The sequence below is a fragment of the Arachis stenosperma genome, chromosome 2, assembly GCF_014773155.1.
Source record: "Arachis stenosperma cultivar V10309 chromosome 2, arast.V10309.gnm1.PFL2, whole genome shotgun sequence".
Taxonomy (NCBI): domain Eukaryota; kingdom Viridiplantae; phylum Streptophyta; class Magnoliopsida; order Fabales; family Fabaceae; genus Arachis; species Arachis stenosperma.
This window is the reverse complement of record NC_080378.1, coordinates 4,079,511-4,099,435: the sequence shown is the minus strand read 5'-3', so window position 1 is coordinate 4,099,435 and position 19,925 is coordinate 4,079,511. Positions and strand designations below refer to the sequence as shown.

At 32.7% G+C, this 19,925-nt stretch overlaps 2 protein-coding genes across 4 annotated transcripts; both read right to left on the bottom strand.

Moving 5' to 3' along the window:
- Positions 1–282: 282 nt before the first annotated feature.
- LOC130961781 (putative disease resistance protein At3g14460) lies at positions 283–6,311 on the bottom strand. Of its 2 annotated transcripts, none has more exons than XM_057887787.1 (5): positions 2,431–6,311; positions 1,841–2,053; positions 1,344–1,498; positions 1,087–1,178; positions 283–557 (listed from the first exon to the last, which is right to left on the bottom strand). In XM_057887787.1, exon 1 carries the CDS (start codon positions 6,145–6,147, stop codon positions 2,449–2,451), a length of 3,699 nt encoding a protein of 1,232 aa, XP_057743770.1. In that variant the 5' UTR covers positions 6,148–6,311; the 3' UTR covers positions 283–557; positions 1,087–1,178; positions 1,344–1,498; positions 1,841–2,053; positions 2,431–2,448. The 2 variants fall into 2 exon arrangements, with proteins under 2 accessions (XP_057743770.1, XP_057743771.1); XM_057887788.1 differs by having other exon boundaries at positions 1,841–2,049.
- A 6,454-nt stretch (positions 6,312–12,765) lies between these two features.
- LOC130957847 (putative disease resistance protein At3g14460) lies at positions 12,766–18,849 on the bottom strand. Of its 2 annotated transcripts, none has more exons than XM_057884701.1 (5): positions 14,991–18,849; positions 14,474–14,668; positions 13,962–14,116; positions 13,703–13,794; positions 12,766–13,094 (listed from the first exon to the last, which is right to left on the bottom strand). In XM_057884701.1, exon 1 carries the CDS (start codon positions 18,762–18,764, stop codon positions 15,009–15,011), a length of 3,756 nt encoding a protein of 1,251 aa, XP_057740684.1. In that variant the 5' UTR covers positions 18,765–18,849; the 3' UTR covers positions 12,766–13,094; positions 13,703–13,794; positions 13,962–14,116; positions 14,474–14,668; positions 14,991–15,008. The 2 variants fall into 2 exon arrangements, with proteins under 2 accessions (XP_057740684.1, XP_057740678.1); XM_057884695.1 differs by having other exon boundaries at positions 13,726–13,794.
- Between the last annotated feature and the right edge of the window lie 1,076 nt (positions 18,850–19,925).

Here is a 19,925-nt window from a genome sequence, read left to right as displayed (position 1 = left end):
GATGGAAGAGCAGGAAGAGGTTCAATCTTCTGAGGAATCATCAGGCTGGGTGAAGGTTGAGATCTCGAAAGAAGAGGAACTCAAGCAGAACACATTGATTTGGCAAATGCCTCATCAATTGGAATAGCTGCTTGAGAGAATAACTGGGATAACAATATACAAAACAGTGACAGCAATCGAATAATAGAAGTAAAAAAAATAAAAATAGAAACAAGAGATCAAAATTTTAACGTGAGAGGTAAAAATCACGGGTCATTCGGACCAAAAAAGAAGTACCACTATAATTAAGTAAGGATACAAGAAAATCTCAAATAAGTAAACAAATCAAATGCTTACATTAAGTCAAAACAATCAAGCACCACAGCATATAAATGTAACCAAACACATGAAAAATTTACAACACCAGAGTTACTTTGCGCACACAAGTCATATCTCACCCTCCAAATCTTATCTTAATCCTCCAACCATTTGGAACGAAAAAGTACATCCAGAACTTGCTGTCAAAATTTCAGTCCAAACCACCATTGAAGCACTCCCCAACTGTAGATTTATAGAGACTGCATAATCAACCCAAAAAGTATGATCACAAAATTGTAAAAACTTACATTATCAATTTAGTAAAAGTATGATCATCTTCATAAAATGTTTGAACAAAAAAAAATCAATTATTAGACTAGACGTGTAGTTTAAGAATTCACATAATTTTCAAAAGAGTTGACACTCAAATCCCCGACCTAATATTTTCTTCAACGAGGAGAAAGTTTATCAAGATTGTCTTTATAAATTCATGTAATAAACTTGAATGCATTAGAAATGCTACATCTTTTTGTTTGAATTTACAAGCTCCACCACTGATTTGCGGTTTTGGCATTGTAACCACTTTGGCAGCAGTTAAAGAACTAAATTAAGTTGATATTTAGTACATTTAGTTTATCATATACATTAAAAATAAGAAAGGTAGAAATACCACCTTTCCGTGAACTACATGTAATTCCTTCTCAAACCAAGCTATTATCATCTTTTTTCCTTACTCCAACAAAAATAGGAAAAGTAAATTGTACGGAGGAAAGGAGTAACTATACCAACCTGAAGTTAAAATTACAGAGCACCTCTTCTGATGAACTTTGGATTGAATGAAGATAATTTAGATATGGTTACCAAACCTCAATATGTACTTCCTGAAACACAAATTAAAAAATATTTCAAGACTTAAAAGTGTTTGTCATCACAAAAACCACACACAATTATGTGAAAATCTCATGAACACAATATTGGATCAGTAGTTAGATTTTAGAGTCAGCAGTGAAAGGAAATGAGACCCATTGGGTACAAACTGCACACACCATTGAGTGAAGTTGATAGGAACGAAATTGTTGCTGATGGCATCACTACAACTTCTTCGACTACTTCAGGTACATGATTATCATCTTCAAATATGGAAAGCATATTCTTTGAATCTTGACTGCATTAGTTACATACCTTCGTCGCCTTGGGAAATCTGTTTGATAACGTGTCCAAATCCAAAAAGGAAGAAATAGTTATTATTACAGAACCTTTTCTTAGTATTAGAAATAGCTTATTATAGGCATCTACTACTATTTATTTTATGTAAGATTCAATCTATGAGCAAAAAACTTATACACCTTATGCATGCTGATTCCTTTTACTATCCTACATGAATCTTGCAACAACAGCTAACTCTATGATCATAAAGAATTGACAAAGACAGAAACACAATTTTGTAACTATTTTCTTTCCACAAATAAAGTTATGATTTATTTTTTCTCTATGCAAAAAGCAAAAAAGAAAGAAAAGTACAGAGAGGGATAGAAAAATATACCAACAACAACCAAAGCTTTTCGATAATGAGTGCCACCAACTTTCTCCATCATGTCTTTGCTTTTCAATAACTTGAAGCCAAAATCAGAAAACACAGAGTTTCTGTTTCCCAATACATGAATCCAGCTTAATTACCACCTCAAATGAACTTAGAATTTGATGAAGATGTATATAGCCAATGTATAGGATTAATCTCGATATGTGCACAAGCTACCTGCAGAAGATTGTAAAAATATTAAATTTCATACATCCATTTGTTTAAAAATAAACACCCAACTGTTGGATACACAAAAAATACGATTTTTTTTTAAAATGTGATTTTTTGAATAAAATATGAGAGTTAACAAGTATTACAGATAACAATGACTGTTTCCTAGAGTAATAAAGGATATTTCTTTAACTAGAACTGCAAACTGAGAGCTTTCCCGATAAACGAAAGAAAAGAATGCAAATTTTGCAGTTGGCATATGAGTTCAAGTGGTTAATGTTGTTTATAGAAAGAGAAAAAAATTGACTTGAAGGAAAAATAAAATTTAGGCATGTGTGAATTTAATTGTGGTAGCATGACAAATATGAAGGTTAGAAAATTACCTGCTCAGAAACCTCTACTCAGAAAATTTGCTTGCCATCGACTTGAATGGTGGGAATGTGGGAAATTTTGGACCAAATTTGTTGATGCTTGTTCTTGCAGTGTTTGCCCAGCAAACCACAGTTGTAAATTTTGAGTAGTAAGAGAGAGGGAGGCAGCTTTTCTCCTTCCATATTCTTCAGCTTCTTACAGTATGAAATGTGTAGTTGTTGGAGGGAGGTGAGGCGGAGAAGCTCGTTGCACTCCAATGTCTCCAGATTATCAAAGTATTCAATATAAAGAGTGGTAAGGGAGGGAAGGCCAGGCAGCCAACCCACCGCTGGGTATGACTCTATCATGCTCCGAGACCATAAACTAGAAATGATGAGATGAGTGAGGTTGTCCAAGTTGCCCATCCATGATAGACCACTCACTTTTTCCTCGCATTCTCCTACCCTAAGCTCTTTCAGGTTAGCCGGCAAACTTCCCTCTAGCAACCTACAAATGTTTGGGCAATCTCGTATGTCAAGATACTGTAAATTTGGGAGAAGAGTATTCATGCCACGTGGCAATGCCTCCAACTTCGAGCACCTGCTAACATCGAGATGAGTCAAGTTGGGCGTAGCCAGTCCTTCTTCCGGAAATGACACAAAGTTGGGGCACAAATAGATGGAGAGACGTTGAAGAGCAGCGTGTGGTGGCTCTGACATTGAAACTGATTCCAGATTCCAACACCCTTTTATCTCGAGATTCTGGAGATTGGGAAAGGCATCCAACGACAATGAGGTCAGTGAATCACAGCTCTCTGTTATCCGTAGATCTACCAAATCATATTTCTGTTGTTGCTGGAGTAATTCAATTTGGCCGCACCTATACATTTGGAGCTTTTGCAAAGATTTGGGTAAACAAGTGTCCCCCAAGGATACAACAGACTCACACCGCGAGATTTGTATTTCTTGGAGGGAAGTTAGATGGTGGATGATCCTTGCCTTAAGTGCACACTCCACCACAGATTCAAATCCACTAATTGATAACCTATCCCCATTGAGTGTCATCTCTTTATCCCATACTCGATGATGTTCTCGTATTTCCAGTTGGCGCACTTTGGAAACATCCGATGAGGAAGAAACAATTCTCATTAATACCTGATTAACCATATCTCCCTTTAACATTGGACACTCTTTTATTTGAAGCCTCTTAAGCTGAGGAAAGGCTTCTGACTCAGGTAAGTGCCACTCCTTCCAACATGACATCTCGTAAAATTTCAATGTCTCCAGAGAGCGAAACGGTACAATAGGCGAAGAAGAATGCTGATCGCCTTCATTCTTGTAAAACTCCTTGCCAATGCTCTTCAGCTCATCAAACCTTTCAATGTGGAGGGACTTTAGAGATGCCAGCTGTCCAAGTGAAGGCAGCATGTAGCAATTCTTGCAAGACTTGAGAGATACACTTGTCATGTTTTGGTACAGGGAATGCCCAATCCAATCTGGAAATATTTTACCTTTGTATCTTTCAATAGTTAACTCTTTCAAGCCAGTGTGTGGTTGCAAGCCTCCAAGTATATCTTGTTCATCAGTATGTGTGTCATCACCTGAAGACACAGACCATTTCAACAATAACTCCTCAATGTGCTTCTTATCTATTATCCTTGCACTCCTTGCCTCATTGCCATCAACCACATTCTCCAATTTCTCAATCTCAAGTGATCCATGAAGACTTAAAAGCCCTCCTAACTCTTCGATTCTTTTGTCTTCTTGCTTTCCCACCACAAACTTGCTTAAAACGTGCAACTGTTTTAATTTGCCCATTCCTTTTGGCATTTCTTTCAAAGGAGTACCCTTTATATTAAGATGCCGCAAACTCACAAGATTATACATGCCATTGGGCAGCATAGTCAGCTTTGAACAGCCTTCTAACTTTAAAGTTTGTAGATTGCACAAGTTGCATAATGACTCGGGCAATATCTTAACATCACTCCAGGAGAGATCCAAATAGCGCAATTGGATCAATTTTTTAGCTATTGAATCAGGAAATATTTTGAGTCTACCAAAGGACAAAACTCTAAAGTATTTATTCTTTGACAATATGTCACATGGTAACGTTGCGGGTGCTTTCTCGTAATAAGACCAATCATTGATATACAATAATGTCCTCAAAGATTCTATTTTACTAGAGGAGCGTGTTTTCTTAGGGATTGAATGATTGTATAACAAATGACGAGTTAGAATACTCATCGCTTCTTTTTCACCAAATTTACAATAAAGATCTCCAGCAAGAAAAGTTGCCAAGTCATGCATGAGATCATGCATCACAAAATACTTCCCGAACTTGTTCTCGACCTGCTTGAAGAATAGTCTTGAAACCAAGCCATCGAAACACTCGCAACCAACTTCTTCTAGAGTCTCTCCCTTCTTTGGTGGTCGTAAAAGATCTTCAGCCATCCACAGCAAGATTAATTCATCTTTATAAAATAGATAATCTTTGGGATACAATGAACAATAAACAAAGCAACATTTTAAATGAGTAGGCAGATGATGGTAACTTAATAACAATGCCGGAACGATCTTGCAATTTGCCACAGAAAATTCCCAAATGTCACTCGATAGTATATGATTCCATTCTTCAACACGACGCTCTGAGCGCAACAGGCGACCAAGTGTTTCTGCAGCTAACGGCAAGCCATCACACCTCTCGATAATCTTTCTACCTATTCCTTCCAGTTCGGAGCTCCCATTTGATTCAGGAAAGGATGCATTGTCCGCAAAAATAGACCAACAATAATCATCTGACAGTTGATTGAGGGTGTAAGAGTTATAGTGTTGGACTATCTGACCAACATTTACCATGCGGGTAGTTAGAAGAATAGTGCTTCCCTTTCTCCCATGTTGAAAAGGGGTGATAAAACTATTCCATTTGTCAGCATCTTCACTCCAAACATCGTCCAAAACAATGAAGAACTTCTTTTCCGACAGTTTTTCCTTCAAATCTTGTTGAAGTAAATCAAAGCCGTCAAGACCACAAACACCTGAAGAGATCCCCTTTATAACATTCTTTGTAGTCTCAACAACATCAAAATTTTCAGAAACACAAATCCATGCTTTCAGATCAACCCCATCCATCAAATCCTTATTGTTGTACAGCCATTGCGCTAAAGTAGTTTTACCAACACCACCCATACCAAGAATAGAGATGACGGACAAGTTATGATGATTGTTGTCATTGAGCATCTTGATTAGTGCCTGTTGGTCACCATCCCTGCCGAACACATTCCCCTTCACAAGAGAAGTGGATGGAGGTCTCCATGAAGAGCTTCCTGTTTGAATCTCTCTCAGACCAAGGGTATCTTTGCGTCTCTCAAGATCTTCTATTCTTTCAACCACCTCTTCTATCTTAGTCACCATCTTCCTACCAGACAGATCAAGGAAGTGAGGAAGACGAATGCGTACCTTGTTGCGAATTTCAGCTTTGATGAAGACACGGTCCAGCAAGTCATCAGCAGTGTAGAGAGCATCTTTGAGACTATGAAGCCACTCCCTGAAAAGTTCGTTTCCAAACTGCTTCTTCTCAGCGTCAGCAGCCAGAGCTTTGGCCGCCAAGATAGCAGTCTTCAGCTTCTCAACCAACTTCCGATCCAGCTTCTTGCCCACCACCAAGTTGAGAAACTCAGATGAAATGAGCCTGTCAAGAACAACGTTGGCCAAGCCATTAACTAAAGCTCCAACCACAAGTGCTTCAGGCATGATATGATACAGATCTCAACAACAGCGAACTAATGAGTGAGAGATTGGAATTTCCAGAATGTAACAAAGAGAGAGCAATGTATTCACTATGCAGCCTTGAACGCATACAGCGAGATATCACCAGAGTTGGTTCATTCAGCAAAGAGACGTTGGCATCACGTGGTATCGATCTCCGAGGTAAGATAAAATAATTCCCAGCAGTGGAGTGCATAGCTGGCTTTGCACGTTACTTCATTTTAATATTCTTCCTTGAAGCATGAAACAGAGTATTCAAATAGCAAAAGAGTGACCAACTTAAACTAGTCTTTGTGGAAAGGAAAAGTGTAGGGACAAGTAATTTTTGTGTTTTATGGTCAGCACTTAACCATCAAAACAAAAGTGAGTGATCTCTCGTTATTAGATGTAACTTCACACTATTAAAAATATTATTGATAGCCAATTCATATTTACAAAACACCAAAATTGCTGGCCCTAGCATTTCTCGAAAAGGAAACTAATTAACTATATGATATCAATCTATTTATTCTTACTATACTTAGGAAAATGAATAAGTTTATCACATTATTTTTAAGACGAGTTTTATGAGCAATATTACTTATTTGGCAAAACTTTAAAATTGACCACTCAATTTTTATCAAATTAACTATTATTTTTGAATCAGCAAAAAAAAATATATATATATATATATATACAAAAATTCTAAAAATCTCCGATAATTAAAAATTAATAATGGCTAATCAAATTTGTAATATACAAAAATATTGAATCCATATCCCTATATTTATTATATCTTACCGTTATAAACAATACAATAAATTTATAATCTTAATAATTAATTTCTTTAAATAACTCATTAAATGAAATAAATATCCATATTACAAATGTCATAATAATATTATTAATCATAATAAATTTACGTTACAAATATTCAAATTTAATAATATTTGACCTACATATATAAGTCTCTTATCACTATTCTTTTAAATAACTTCAAATTTAACACAAAAAATTTATTTTCAAATTACACAACATCTCAAACTTACTCAATAGAACATCATTTTTTTGGACAATATCACCAAATAACAGACAATTGATTTATCAAAATTTGCGTGGTTTGTCTATAAAAAATATTAACACCACAAATGAAGAAAAACTTTTTTGTTTAGAAATAATTATATTAGATGAAAAGACATATAATCAAACACCACAATATCCAACAATAAAATAATTTTATATATTTTTTATAATTTCATCTATCAAATTATTAGTTACTTATCTAGTACTTATTTCAGATTAAAGTGCTACAACAATTTTTATATAATAATCCATAAATAAAAGAAAAGAGGGAAGAGAACCCGAAAAAGGGGCACATGTGACATGCCCCCACTTAAACATTCGCTTTTCTCTCTCCCCCCTTTCTCCCCTCCTTGGATGAACTCCCCCCCCCCCCCCCCCCCCAACTTCCCCCTTTCTGTCTTTTTTTTTTCTTTCTTCCCAAAAAAATCCTCTACATTTTATCATTTCTTCTTTTTGTAACTAACCATCTAATATTATCAAACTCACAAATTCATCATCTTACTTTTTTTTATTATTCTATTTCTTTTTATTTAAAATCTCATTTTCTCAAAATTCTCAAATCATGGCATTTAAACTTAAAAATTATTTAGTAGCATATTAAAATTGATTTAAATTTTGTAATGAACCATATAATAATAAATAACATATTAATACTATAGAAAAATCTAATTATTTTGTATATATCAAATTGTAAAATTATTTACGTGACACAAATACAAAAAGCTATGACATAAGTTCATTTAATTATATAATCTATTTATTTATTCTTAATATATAAAGGTAAATAGATAAATTTATCCATATTATTTTTAAGATATTTTTTTCTTTTACTATTGTTATTAAACATCATTTACTTGACAAAATTTTAGAATTAACACTCAATTTTTGCTAAATCAACTGTTATTTCTAAATTAGCAAATATATATACACAAGTAATAGAAATATATACAAATTAGCGTATAAAATTACCAATGACAATAATTAGAAATTAATAATATCTAATCAAATTTGTAACTTACAAAGACATTGAATCCATATTTCTATATTTATTATATCTTACCGTTACAGACAATACAATACAATAAATTTATAATTTTTATAAATAACTCATTAAATGTAATAAACATCCATATTACAAATGTCATAATAATATTATTAATCATAATAAATTTTACATTACAAATATTCAAATTTCATGTTATTTGAACTATTTATATAAGTCTCTTATCACTATTCCTTTAAGTAACATCAAAATTAGCATAAGAAATTTATCTTAATATATAAAAGTAAATATATAAATTTACTCATATTACTTTTAAGACATCTTTTTCCTCTTACTAATGTCATGTTGGCAACATTGCTTACTTGACAAAATTTTAGAATCAACAACTCAATTTTTGCCAAATTAACTATTATTTCCAAATTAGCTAATATATATACACAAGTAATAGAAATATATGCAAATTAGGGTGCAAAATTACTAGTGACAATAATTAAAAATTAATAATGTCTAACCAAATTTGTAATCTACAAAGACATTGAATCCATATTCTTATATTTATTATATCTTACCATTATAAACAATACAATAAATTTATAACTCCAATAATTAATTTATTAATTTTTATAAATAACTCATTAAATGTAATAAACATCTATATTACAAATGTTATAATAATATTATTAATCATAATAAATTTTACGTTACAAATATTCAAATTCCATATATACTATTTGAACAACTTATATAAGTCTCTATATCACTATTCCTTCAAGTAACATCAAATTTAGCATAAGAAATTTATCTTAATATATAAAAATAAATAGATAAATTTACTCACATTACTTTTAAGACATCTTTCTCTTCCTACTAATACATGTTAGCAATATTGCTTACTTGGCAAAACTTTAGAATCAACCATTTAATTTTTGCCAAATCAACTATTATTTTCAAATTAGCAAATATATATATATATACAAGTAATAGAAATATATGAAAATTAGGGTGCAAAATACCAATGACAATAATTAGAAATTAATAGTGTCTAATTAAATTTGTAACTTAAAGACATTAAATCTATATCTCTATATGTATTATATCTTACCGTTATAAACAATAAATAAATTTATAACTCCAATAATTAATTTATTAATTTCTACAAATAACTCATTACATTTAATAAACATCCATATTATTACAAATGTCATAATAATATTATTAATCATAATAAATTTCAGGGCAAATCACTATATTAAGCCAAGGAGAGCAAAAAATTACACAAATCCGCCAACCAAAAATTATTTCATGAATCAACCGATGCATATTTCTATATAGTTCGAATTAGGTTGTTTCGAACTTGATTTGCATGTAATTCGAATCAACCTGATTCGAATTACACACAAACACACACACCCACTAATTCGAATCAACTTGATTCGAATTACACACATACAATAATTCGAATCAGGTTGATTCGAATTACACCCTGATTTATTAAAAAAATTAATAATTTATTAAAAATTATTAAAAAAATAATAATTTAAAATTAAAAAATATATATTTTATTTCATGCATTAAAAAAAGCTAACAAAATATTTAATTGCGAGATTTCTTTAAAATATTAATGAGCTATCAATTCGAATTCCATACAATACTCTTTTGTCCATTTTTAATAGTTCATGAATATTTTTTAATAAAATTTTTTAAATTATATGGTGAGATATTACATAATTCGAATTACGCATGGAGAAGTTCAATCACTCTGATTCGAATTATATGGTGAGCAATTCGAATTATATACAATATTCTTTTGCTCATTCTTGATAGCTCATGAATATTTTTTAATAAATTTATTTTAATTATACCACAAAAAAATATTTTATTCTATGCAAAATAATTTAAAAATGGCTTAAAAGATGTTAGGAGTATTATAAACATTTGTAATGACTTAGGACATTAAAGAAATACTCTACATAGTCTATAATAATTTAGAAATTAAAAAAAAAAATATATTTTTATCATGTATTTACCTAAATCACTAGAATATTATAAACTTTATAGTACTCATAACATCTTTTAAGCCATTTTTTAAAAATTATTTTGTATAGAATAAAATATATTTTTTAATTATTTTGGATGGAATAAAATATTTTTTTAATTTCTAAATTATTATTGACTATGTAGAGTATTTTATTTAAAATTTGTGTACATGCATGTATTTACCTAAGTCATTAGAACATTACAAATTTTTATAGTACTTCTAATATTTTTAAAGCCATTTTTTAAATTATTTTACATAGAATAAAATATTTTTTTGTGGTATAGTTAAAATAAATTTATTAAAAAATATTCATGAGCTATCAAGAATGGGCAGAAGAGTATTTTATAGAATTTGAATTGCTCGCCATATAATTCGAATCAGAGCGATTCGAACTTCCTCATGTGTAATTTGAATAATGTAATATCTCACCATATAATTTAAAAAAATTTATTAAAAAATATTCATGAACAGTTAAAAATGGACAAAAGAGTATTGTATGGAATTCGAATTGATAGCTCATTAATATTTTAAAAAAATCTCGTAATTAAATATTTTGTTAGCTTTTTTTTAATGTATGAAATAAAATATATTTTTTAATTTTAAATTATTATTTTTTTAATAAATTATTAATTTTTTTAATAAATCAGAGTGTAATTCGAATCAACCTGATTCGAATTATTGTATGTGTGTAATTCGAATCAGGTTGATTCGAATTAGTGGGTGTGTGCGTTTGTGTATAATTCGAATCAAGTTGATTCGAATTACATGTAAATCAAGTTCGAAACAACTTAATTCGAACTATATAGAAATGTGTATCGGTTGATTCATGAAATAATTTTTGGTTTGGCGGATTTGTGTAATTTTTTGCTCTCCTTGGCTTAATGTAGTGATTTGCCCTAAATTTCACGTTACAAATATTCAAATTTCATCCTATTTGAACTACTTATATAAGTCCTTTATCACTATTCCTTCAAATAACATCAAATTTAGCACAAAAAAATTATTTTCGAACTACACAACATCTCAAACTTACTCAATGGAGTATCATTCTTTGGACAATATCATCAAACAAAAAGACAATGGGTTTATCACAGTTCATGTAATGAAAAATATTAACACCCACAAATGAAGAGAAGCTTTTTAGTTAGAAATGATTATATTAGATAAAAAGATACAAAACAAACATATTTATTTTATTTTTAAATTGAATTTATGAAAAAAAATTATTTTAATTATTTTTACTTTTTATATTATTTTATAATACTTTATATATAATTGCATTTTAATATCATTAAAATTATACTTTTTTTCAATATGTTATTCATTGTTTCTTTTCTAATAACTTAATAAAAATGTAATCAATTTTTTTAACTAATTATTAACTATGATTTACTGACACCATAAGAAACACCTCTTTATGTAATTGTGAAGAAAAATATGATTAACAAATTTAAACATTTATTACATGAAGGAAAAGTCTATACTATAAAAATTTTGAAATAGAATATGCAAATGATTTGTATAAATCAATTAAAGGTATAATGAAAACAAAGTTTTTACTCACAATTGTTATGAAAGAAATTAAAGATTTAGTTTTGAACATTCTCCAACACTATTTTGAATTTGCATCACTTGAGACATTATTCGACAGGGTGGGTCAAAGAAAAATATTAATAGGTAATTTCATTTTATACTATTTCAATTATTCTTATTAAAAATAATTTAATAAAAAAACTTATTAAAAATAACTTATTCACTTTATACAATTCTAGAATCTAAATCTTTTGTATTATAAATTATTTTAAATAAAACTCCTTTTAAATTTATTTTAATTTACACATATTTAATTTAATTTTACAAAATATAACAATTTTTAATATTTATTATATACTATTATTAATTTATCGCTCTGCACAACATGGGGAGTGGATCCTCTCCAGTGAGAAAAAAATTGGATGGTATCTAGTGTTCAATCTAACCATTCATTGCGCTCTCTCTCTTATTTATTTCTGGTCTCACTCATAGAATCAAAGGTGATAGATCACAATGGATTCTATCAATTGTTAAAAAAACTTGAGAGGATATTTTTCCCGCGGGTCTATTTCTAGTTTGATATAAATAGATAGATAGATAGATAGATAAATTGACTCTTTAACCCATTTTCGTTTCTTTCACATAGGAACCTTCTTTCTCAACCTCAACCTCTAGTATGAGGCAAGTCAATTTTATTCACCGGTCATTGTATCAGCGGTCTTCATTTCAATAACTTTAATTTCCTAGCAAATACATCCTAGCAAATAAGAATCCTCTGAGGCAATAATTATTATATTTATTCATATGAAATTTCATGAAAGATAACGTGTCATAGCAAATTGTGTAAATTTCATTCTTTCTTTCTTTTGGAAAAAGAAGTACTTTTTCTGTTGCAAAAGCACACAAATTCCAAATATTAAAGGTAAAACTTCCCAATTTTCGAAACAAAAAACATTGATTTGGCAAATACATCATCAATTGGAATAGCCTCTTGAGAGAATAATTGGCGTAATAATACAGAAAACAGTGGCAGCCAACAAATAACAGAAACCAGACAAATGAAAATCGGGAAGAATTTACAAATTTACAACCAAGCACCAATGCGTATAAATGGGAACCAAAAACATGAAAAATTTACAAAACCAAAGCTACTTTGCGTGCGCAGGCCATATCTCACCCTCCAAATCTTATCTTATTCGTCCAACCATTCAGAATGAAAAAGTACATCCAGAACTTGCTATCAGAATTTTAGCCAAAACCAAGATTGGACCACTCTCGACTGCAGATTTTTAGTGACTGCATAATCAACCGAAAAAGGAAAAAAAATTATCATTCCAGTAACAATATGGTAATGAAAATTGAGGTCCATTACATCGAAATTAATCCATACCAGTGCATATTATTCAAGTAGTTAGCAGGACTAAATATCAAAAGAGATGAGAACACTTTAGGCAAGTATTTACATGATATGAAATTCTTCTAAAAGAATATTTCAACAATAGTATGATCACAAAATTGTAGAATTTAAATTATCAATTTAGTAAAAGTATGATCCTCTTCATGACATGTTTCAAAAGTGGATGTATTTATAAATTCATGTAATAAACTTGAATGCATTAGAAACGTTGCATCTTTTTGTTTAAATTTACAAGCTCCACCACTGAATTGCAGTTTTGGCATTGTAACAGCTTTGGCAGCAGTTAAGGAACCAAAATTAAGTTGATATTTATAGTACATTTAGTTTAGCATATACATTAAAAAATGGGAAAGGTAGAAACACCATCTTTCCCTGAACTACATATAACTAATACCTTCTGAAATCAAGTTATCATCATCTCTTTTTCTTTCTCCCAACAAAAATAGGAAAAGTAAATTGTAAGGAGGAATAGAGAAACTATACCAACCCGAAGTTAAAATTATAGAGTACCTCTTCTGATGAACTTTGGATTGAATGATGATGATTTAGATATGGTTACCAAACCTCAATATGTACTTCCTGAAACACAAATTAAAAAAATATTTCAAGACTTAAAGTCTTTGTCATCACGAAAACCACACACACAATTATGTGAAAACCTCATGAACACAATGTTGGATCACTGGTTTGATTTTAGAGTCAGCAGTGAAAGGAAATGAGACCCATTGGGTACAAACTGCACACACCATTGAGTGAAGTTGATAGGAACGTAATTGTTGCTGATGGCATCACTACAACTTCTTCGACTACTTCAGGTACATGATTATCATCTTCAAATATGGAAAGCATATTCTTTGCATCTCGACTGCATTAGCTACATACCTTCGTTGTCTTGGGAAATCTGTTTGATAACGTGTCCAAATCCAAAAAGGAAGAAATAGTTATTATTACAGAACCTTTTCTTAGTATTAGAAATAGCTTATTATAGGCATCTACTACTATTTATTTTATGTAAGATTCAATCTATGAGCAAAAAACTTATACAACTTATGCATGCTGATTCCTTTCACTATCCTACATGAATCGTGCAACAACAGCTAACTCTATGATCATAAAGAATTGAGAAAGACAGAAACACAATTTTGTAACTATTTTCTTTCCACAAATAAAGTTATGATTTATTTTTTCTCTGTGCAAAAAGCAAAAAAGAAAGAAAATTATAGAGAGGAATAGAAAAATATACCAACAACAACCAAACCTTTTCAGTAATGAGTGCCACTAACTTTCTCCATCATGTCTTTGCTTTTCAATAACTTGAAGCCAAAATCAGAAAACAGAGTTTCTGTTTCTTAATACATGAATCCAGCTTAATTACTACCTCAAATGAACACAGAATTAAATGAAGATGTGTAGCCAATGTATAGGATTACATCTCTATATGTGCACAAGCTACCTGCAGAAGATTGTAAAAATATTAAATTTGATAAATCCATTTATTTAAAAGTAAACACCCAAAATATGAGAGTTAACAAGTATTACAGATAACAATGACGGTTTCCCAGAGTAAGAAAGGATATTTGTTTAACTACAACTGCAAACTGAGAGCTTTCCGATAAATGAAAGAAAAGAATGCAAATTTTGCAGTTGGCATATGAGTTCAAGTGGTTAATGTTGTTTAAGGAAAGAGAAAAAAATTGACTTGGAAGGAAAAGGAAGTTTATGCATGTGTGAATTTCATTGTGATACCATGACAAACATGAAGGTTAGAGAATTACCTGTTCAGAAAGATCTACTCAGAGAATTTGTATGCCATTGACTTGAATGGTGGGGATGTGGGAAATTTTGGACCAAATTTGTTGATGCTTGTTCTTGCAGTGTTTGCCCAGCAAACCACAGAAATCAAGCTGAAGTAGTAAGAGAGAGGGAGGCAGCTTTTCTCCTGCAATATTCTCCAGCTTCTCACACCATGAAATGTGTAATTGTTGGAGGGAGGAAGGCAGCTTTTCTCCTTCCATATTCTTCAGCTTCTTACAGAATGAAATGCGTAGTTGTTGGAGGGAGGTGAGGCGGAGAAGCTGGTTGCACTCCAATGTCTCCAGATTATAAAAGTCTTGGATATGTAGAGTGGTAAGGGAGGGAAGGCGAGGCAGCCAACCCACCTCTATTATGCTCTCCCTGCCATCACCATAAATGGTGAGATGAGTGAGGTTGTCCAAGTTGCCCATCCATGATAGACCTCTCAGTTGTTCCTTGCATTCTCCTATCCTAAGCTCTTTCAGGTTAGCCGGCAAACCACCCTCTGGCCACCTGCAAATGTTTGGGCAACCTGCTATGTCGAGAGACTCTAAATTTGGGAGAAGAGTATTCATGCCACGTGGCAATGCCTCCAACTTCCAGCACCTGCTAACATTGAGATGAGTCAAGTTGGGTGTAGCCAGTCCTTCTTGGGGAAATGACACAAGTTTGTGGCACCAATTGATGGAGAGACATTGAAGAGCAGCGTGTGGTGGCTCTGACATTGAAACTGATTCCAGATTTGAACACCTCACTATCTCCAGATTCTCGAGATTGGGAAAGGCATCCAACGACAACGAGGTCAGTGAATCACAACTGTATTTTATACGTAGATCTACCAAATCATACTTGTGTTGTTGCTGGAGTAATTCAATTTGGCGGCAATTAAAGATTTTGAGCTTTTGCAAAGATTTGGGTAAACAATTGCCCCCCAAGGATACAACAGATGAACAGTCTGAGATTTGTATTTCTTGGAGGCAAGTTAGATGGTGGATGATCCTTGCCTTAAATCCCCTAATTGATAACCTATCCCCATCAAGTCTCATCTTTTTATACAATCTTTCAGCATCTTCTTTTATTTTCAGTTTGTGCACTTTGGAAACATCCGATGAGGAAGAAACGATTCTCACTAATACCTGACTAAGCATATCTCCCTGTAACATTGGACACACTCTTATTTTAAGGCTCTTAAGCTGAGGAAAGGCTTCTGACTCAGGTAAGTGCCACTCCTCCCAACATGACATGTCATCAAATTCCAATGTCTCCAATGAGGGAAACGGTGCAATAGGCGAAGAATGTTGATGGCCTTCATTCTTGTAAAACTCCTTGCCAATGCTCTTCAGCTCATCAAAACTTTTGATGCTCAGGGACTTGAGAGATGGCAGCTGTCCAAGTGAAGGCAGCACGCAGCAACTCCAGCAAGATTCTAGAGATACACTTGTCATGTTTTGGTACAAGGAATGCCCAATCCAGTCTGGAAACATTTTCCCTTTGTAGCCCTTGATTTTCAACTCCTTCAAGCCAGTGTCCGGTTGCAAGCTGTGGAGTATATGTTGTTCATCAGTATGTGTGTTTGAAACCATATCATCACCTGAAGGCACAGACCATTTCAACGATAACTCCTCAATGTGCTTCTTATCTATTATCCTTGCACTCATTGCCTGATTGGCATCAACCACATTCTCCAATTTCTCAATCTCAAGTGATCCATGAAGATATAAAAGCCCTCCTAACTCTTGGATTCCATTGTCTTCTTGCTTTCCCACCACAAACTTGCTTAAAATGTGCAACTGTTTTAATTTGCCCATTCCTTTTGGCATTTCTTTCAGAGGAGTACCCCTTATATCAAGATGCCGCAAATTCACAAGCTTATACATGTCATTCGGCAGCATAGTCAGCTTTGAACAATTTTCTAGCTTTAATGTTTGCAGATTAAACAAATTGCATAATGACTGCGGCAATACCTCAATATCGTTCCCAGAAAGATCCAAATAGCGCAATTGGATCAATTTTTTAGCTATTGAATCAGGAAATATATTGGGTGTACCAAATGACAAAACTCTCAGGTATTTATTCTTTGACAATATGTCACATGGTAACTTTGCGGGTGCTTTCTTGTAATAAGACCAATCATTGATATACAATAATGTCCTCAAAGATAATGTCCTCAAAGATTCTATTTTACTAGAGGAGCATGTTTTATCAGGGATTGAATGATTGTATGACAAATGACGAGTTAGAATACTCATCGCTTCTTTTTCACCAAATTTACAACAAAGATCTCCAGCAAGAAAAGTTGCCAAGTCATGCATGAGATCATGCATCACAAAATACTTCTCGAACTCGTTCTCAACCTGCTTGAAGAATAGTCTTGAAACCAAGCCATCGAAACACTCGCAACCAACTTCTTCTAGAGTCTGTCCCCTCCTTGGTGGTTGTAAAAGATCTTCAGCCATCCACAACAAGATTAATTCATCTTTATCAAGTTTATAATCTTTGGGATACAATGAACAATAAACAAAGCAACGTTTTAAATGAGCAGGCAGATGATTGTAACTTATTAACAATGCAGGAACGATCTTACTGTCTGTCATAGGAAATTCCCAAATGTCACTCGATAGTATTTTATTCCATTCATCAACATGACGCTCTAAGTGCAACAAGCGTCCAAGTGTTTCTGCAGCTAACGGCAAGCCATCACACCTCTTGACAATCTTTCTACCTATTCCTTCCAGTTCTGAGCTCCCATTTGATTCAGGAAAGGATGCATTGCCCGCAAAAATAGACCAACAAAAATAATTTGACAGTCCCTTGAGAGAGTAAGAGCTATAATTTTGGACGGTCGGACCAACATTTTCCTTGCGGGTAGTTAGAAGAATAGTGCTTCCTTTTCTCCCATGTTGGAAAGGGACGATAAAACTATTCCATTTGTCAGCATCTTCACTCCAAACGTCGTCCAAAACAATGAAGAACTTGTTGTCTGACAGTTTTTCCTTCAAATCTTGTTGAAGTAAATCGAAGCTGTCAAGACTACAAACACCTGAAGAGATCCCCTTTATAACATTCTTAGTAGTCTCAACAACATCAAAATTTTCAGAAACACAAATCCATGCTTTCAGATCAACCCCATCCATCAAATCCTTGTTGTTGTAGAGGCATTGTGCTAAAGTAGTTTTACCAACCCCGCCCATACCAACAATAGAGATGACGGACAAGCTATGATGATTGTTGTCATTGAGCATGTTGATTAGTGCCTTTTGATCACCATCCCTGCCGTAGACAGTCCCCCTTTCAAGAGAACTGGATGGAGTTCTCCATGAGGAGCTACCCGTTGGAATCTCTTTCAGACCAAGGCTATCTTTAAGTTTCTGAAGATCTTCTATTCTTTTAACAACCTCGTTTATCTTAGTCACCATCTTCCTAACAGATAAATTAAGGCGGAGAGGAAGGCGAACGCGTACCTTTTTGCAAATTTCAGCTTTGATGAAGACACGGTCCAGCAAGTCATCAGCAGTGTAGAGAGCATCCCTGAGATTATCAAGCCATTTCCTTACACGATCGTTTCCAAACTGCTTCTGCTCGGCGTCAGCGGCCAGAGCTTCTGCAGCCAAGAGAGCAGTCTTGAGCCTCTCAACCAACTTTCGGTCCAGCTTCTTGCTCACCAACGAGTTGACAAACTCAGGTGAAATGAGCCTGTTAAGAACAAGGCTGATGGAGGCAGAAACTAAAGCTCCAACAACAAGTGCTTCAGCCATGATATGATACAGATCACAACAACAGCAAATGAATCAGTGCGTGATTGGATTCTCAGAATGTAAGGAAGACAGAGCAATATTGCAATAATGCTTGCTAGGTATTCAAGTATTCAACAATAATAAAAGGCATATAAGCGAGAATATACTTCATTTCTATATTCTTCTTTGAATGTTGAAAGTTGAAACACAATATTCAAATAACAAAAGGGTGACCAACCGAAACTAGTCTTTCTGGAAATTAATTAACTATATAATTTAATGTAGGATCACCATCATATGATATCAATGCATATCATTATTAATAACAATAATGGATAGTATGAGATTACAATATTTTAGCATTTGGCAATATAGCATAGACATTGACTTCAAGTGGTAGATGCCTTCAAGGTTACTCTTCTGTGTTTTTAATTCCGAGAGATGCAACAAATTAAAATTGCAACTTGAGGAAGGTTTCTGACTTTTTGCACAACCCAGCTAATATTTTAATAAATAGTTGAATAGTTGAAACATTTAAATAGGAAAATAATTGAAATGATTATTAAATTTAAATGTGATAGAAGAATGTGAAATACCTATTCAGTATTCACATGTATAAATAATATTTTTTTCCTTTTTACACTAGAGAAATGATATTCCTAGTCAGCAACTAATATGCTATGTTGGCGACTCCGTTAGCAAATAAATAAGCACTTGAATCATTTTGTCAAATAGAACATATTTTTCAGTCATTTTGTTAGTATTATCTATTGAGACTATTTTTGTCAAAATCTGAATTTTTTGACAATCAACATGGCTATTTACTCTATTTTAAATTTCACTGAGACAATTTAATTTTCCAAGCAAGTAACAATGAAGCTAAATCATTGCATAGTTGATGCAATTCTTTGAGCAGTCAGTTTAGAACTAGTTAAGGTCATGATGCTTGATAATTGCAGGTCCTTTGCAGATTACTTGTGTAAATGATTTTGCTATAGTGGTAGGCTTAAACATGTACTAGAATGAGCTTGTGGCAATGTTGATGCAGATGGTGATGAACAAAGGTCACATTTTCAACACTACATTACTAGCCACTCGAAAAAGTTTTTAAATACAAGTGCAGTCCAATCATTGAGAAATTCAGTGTTTTAATTGACGCTCTAATGCATGAATAAGGTTAAC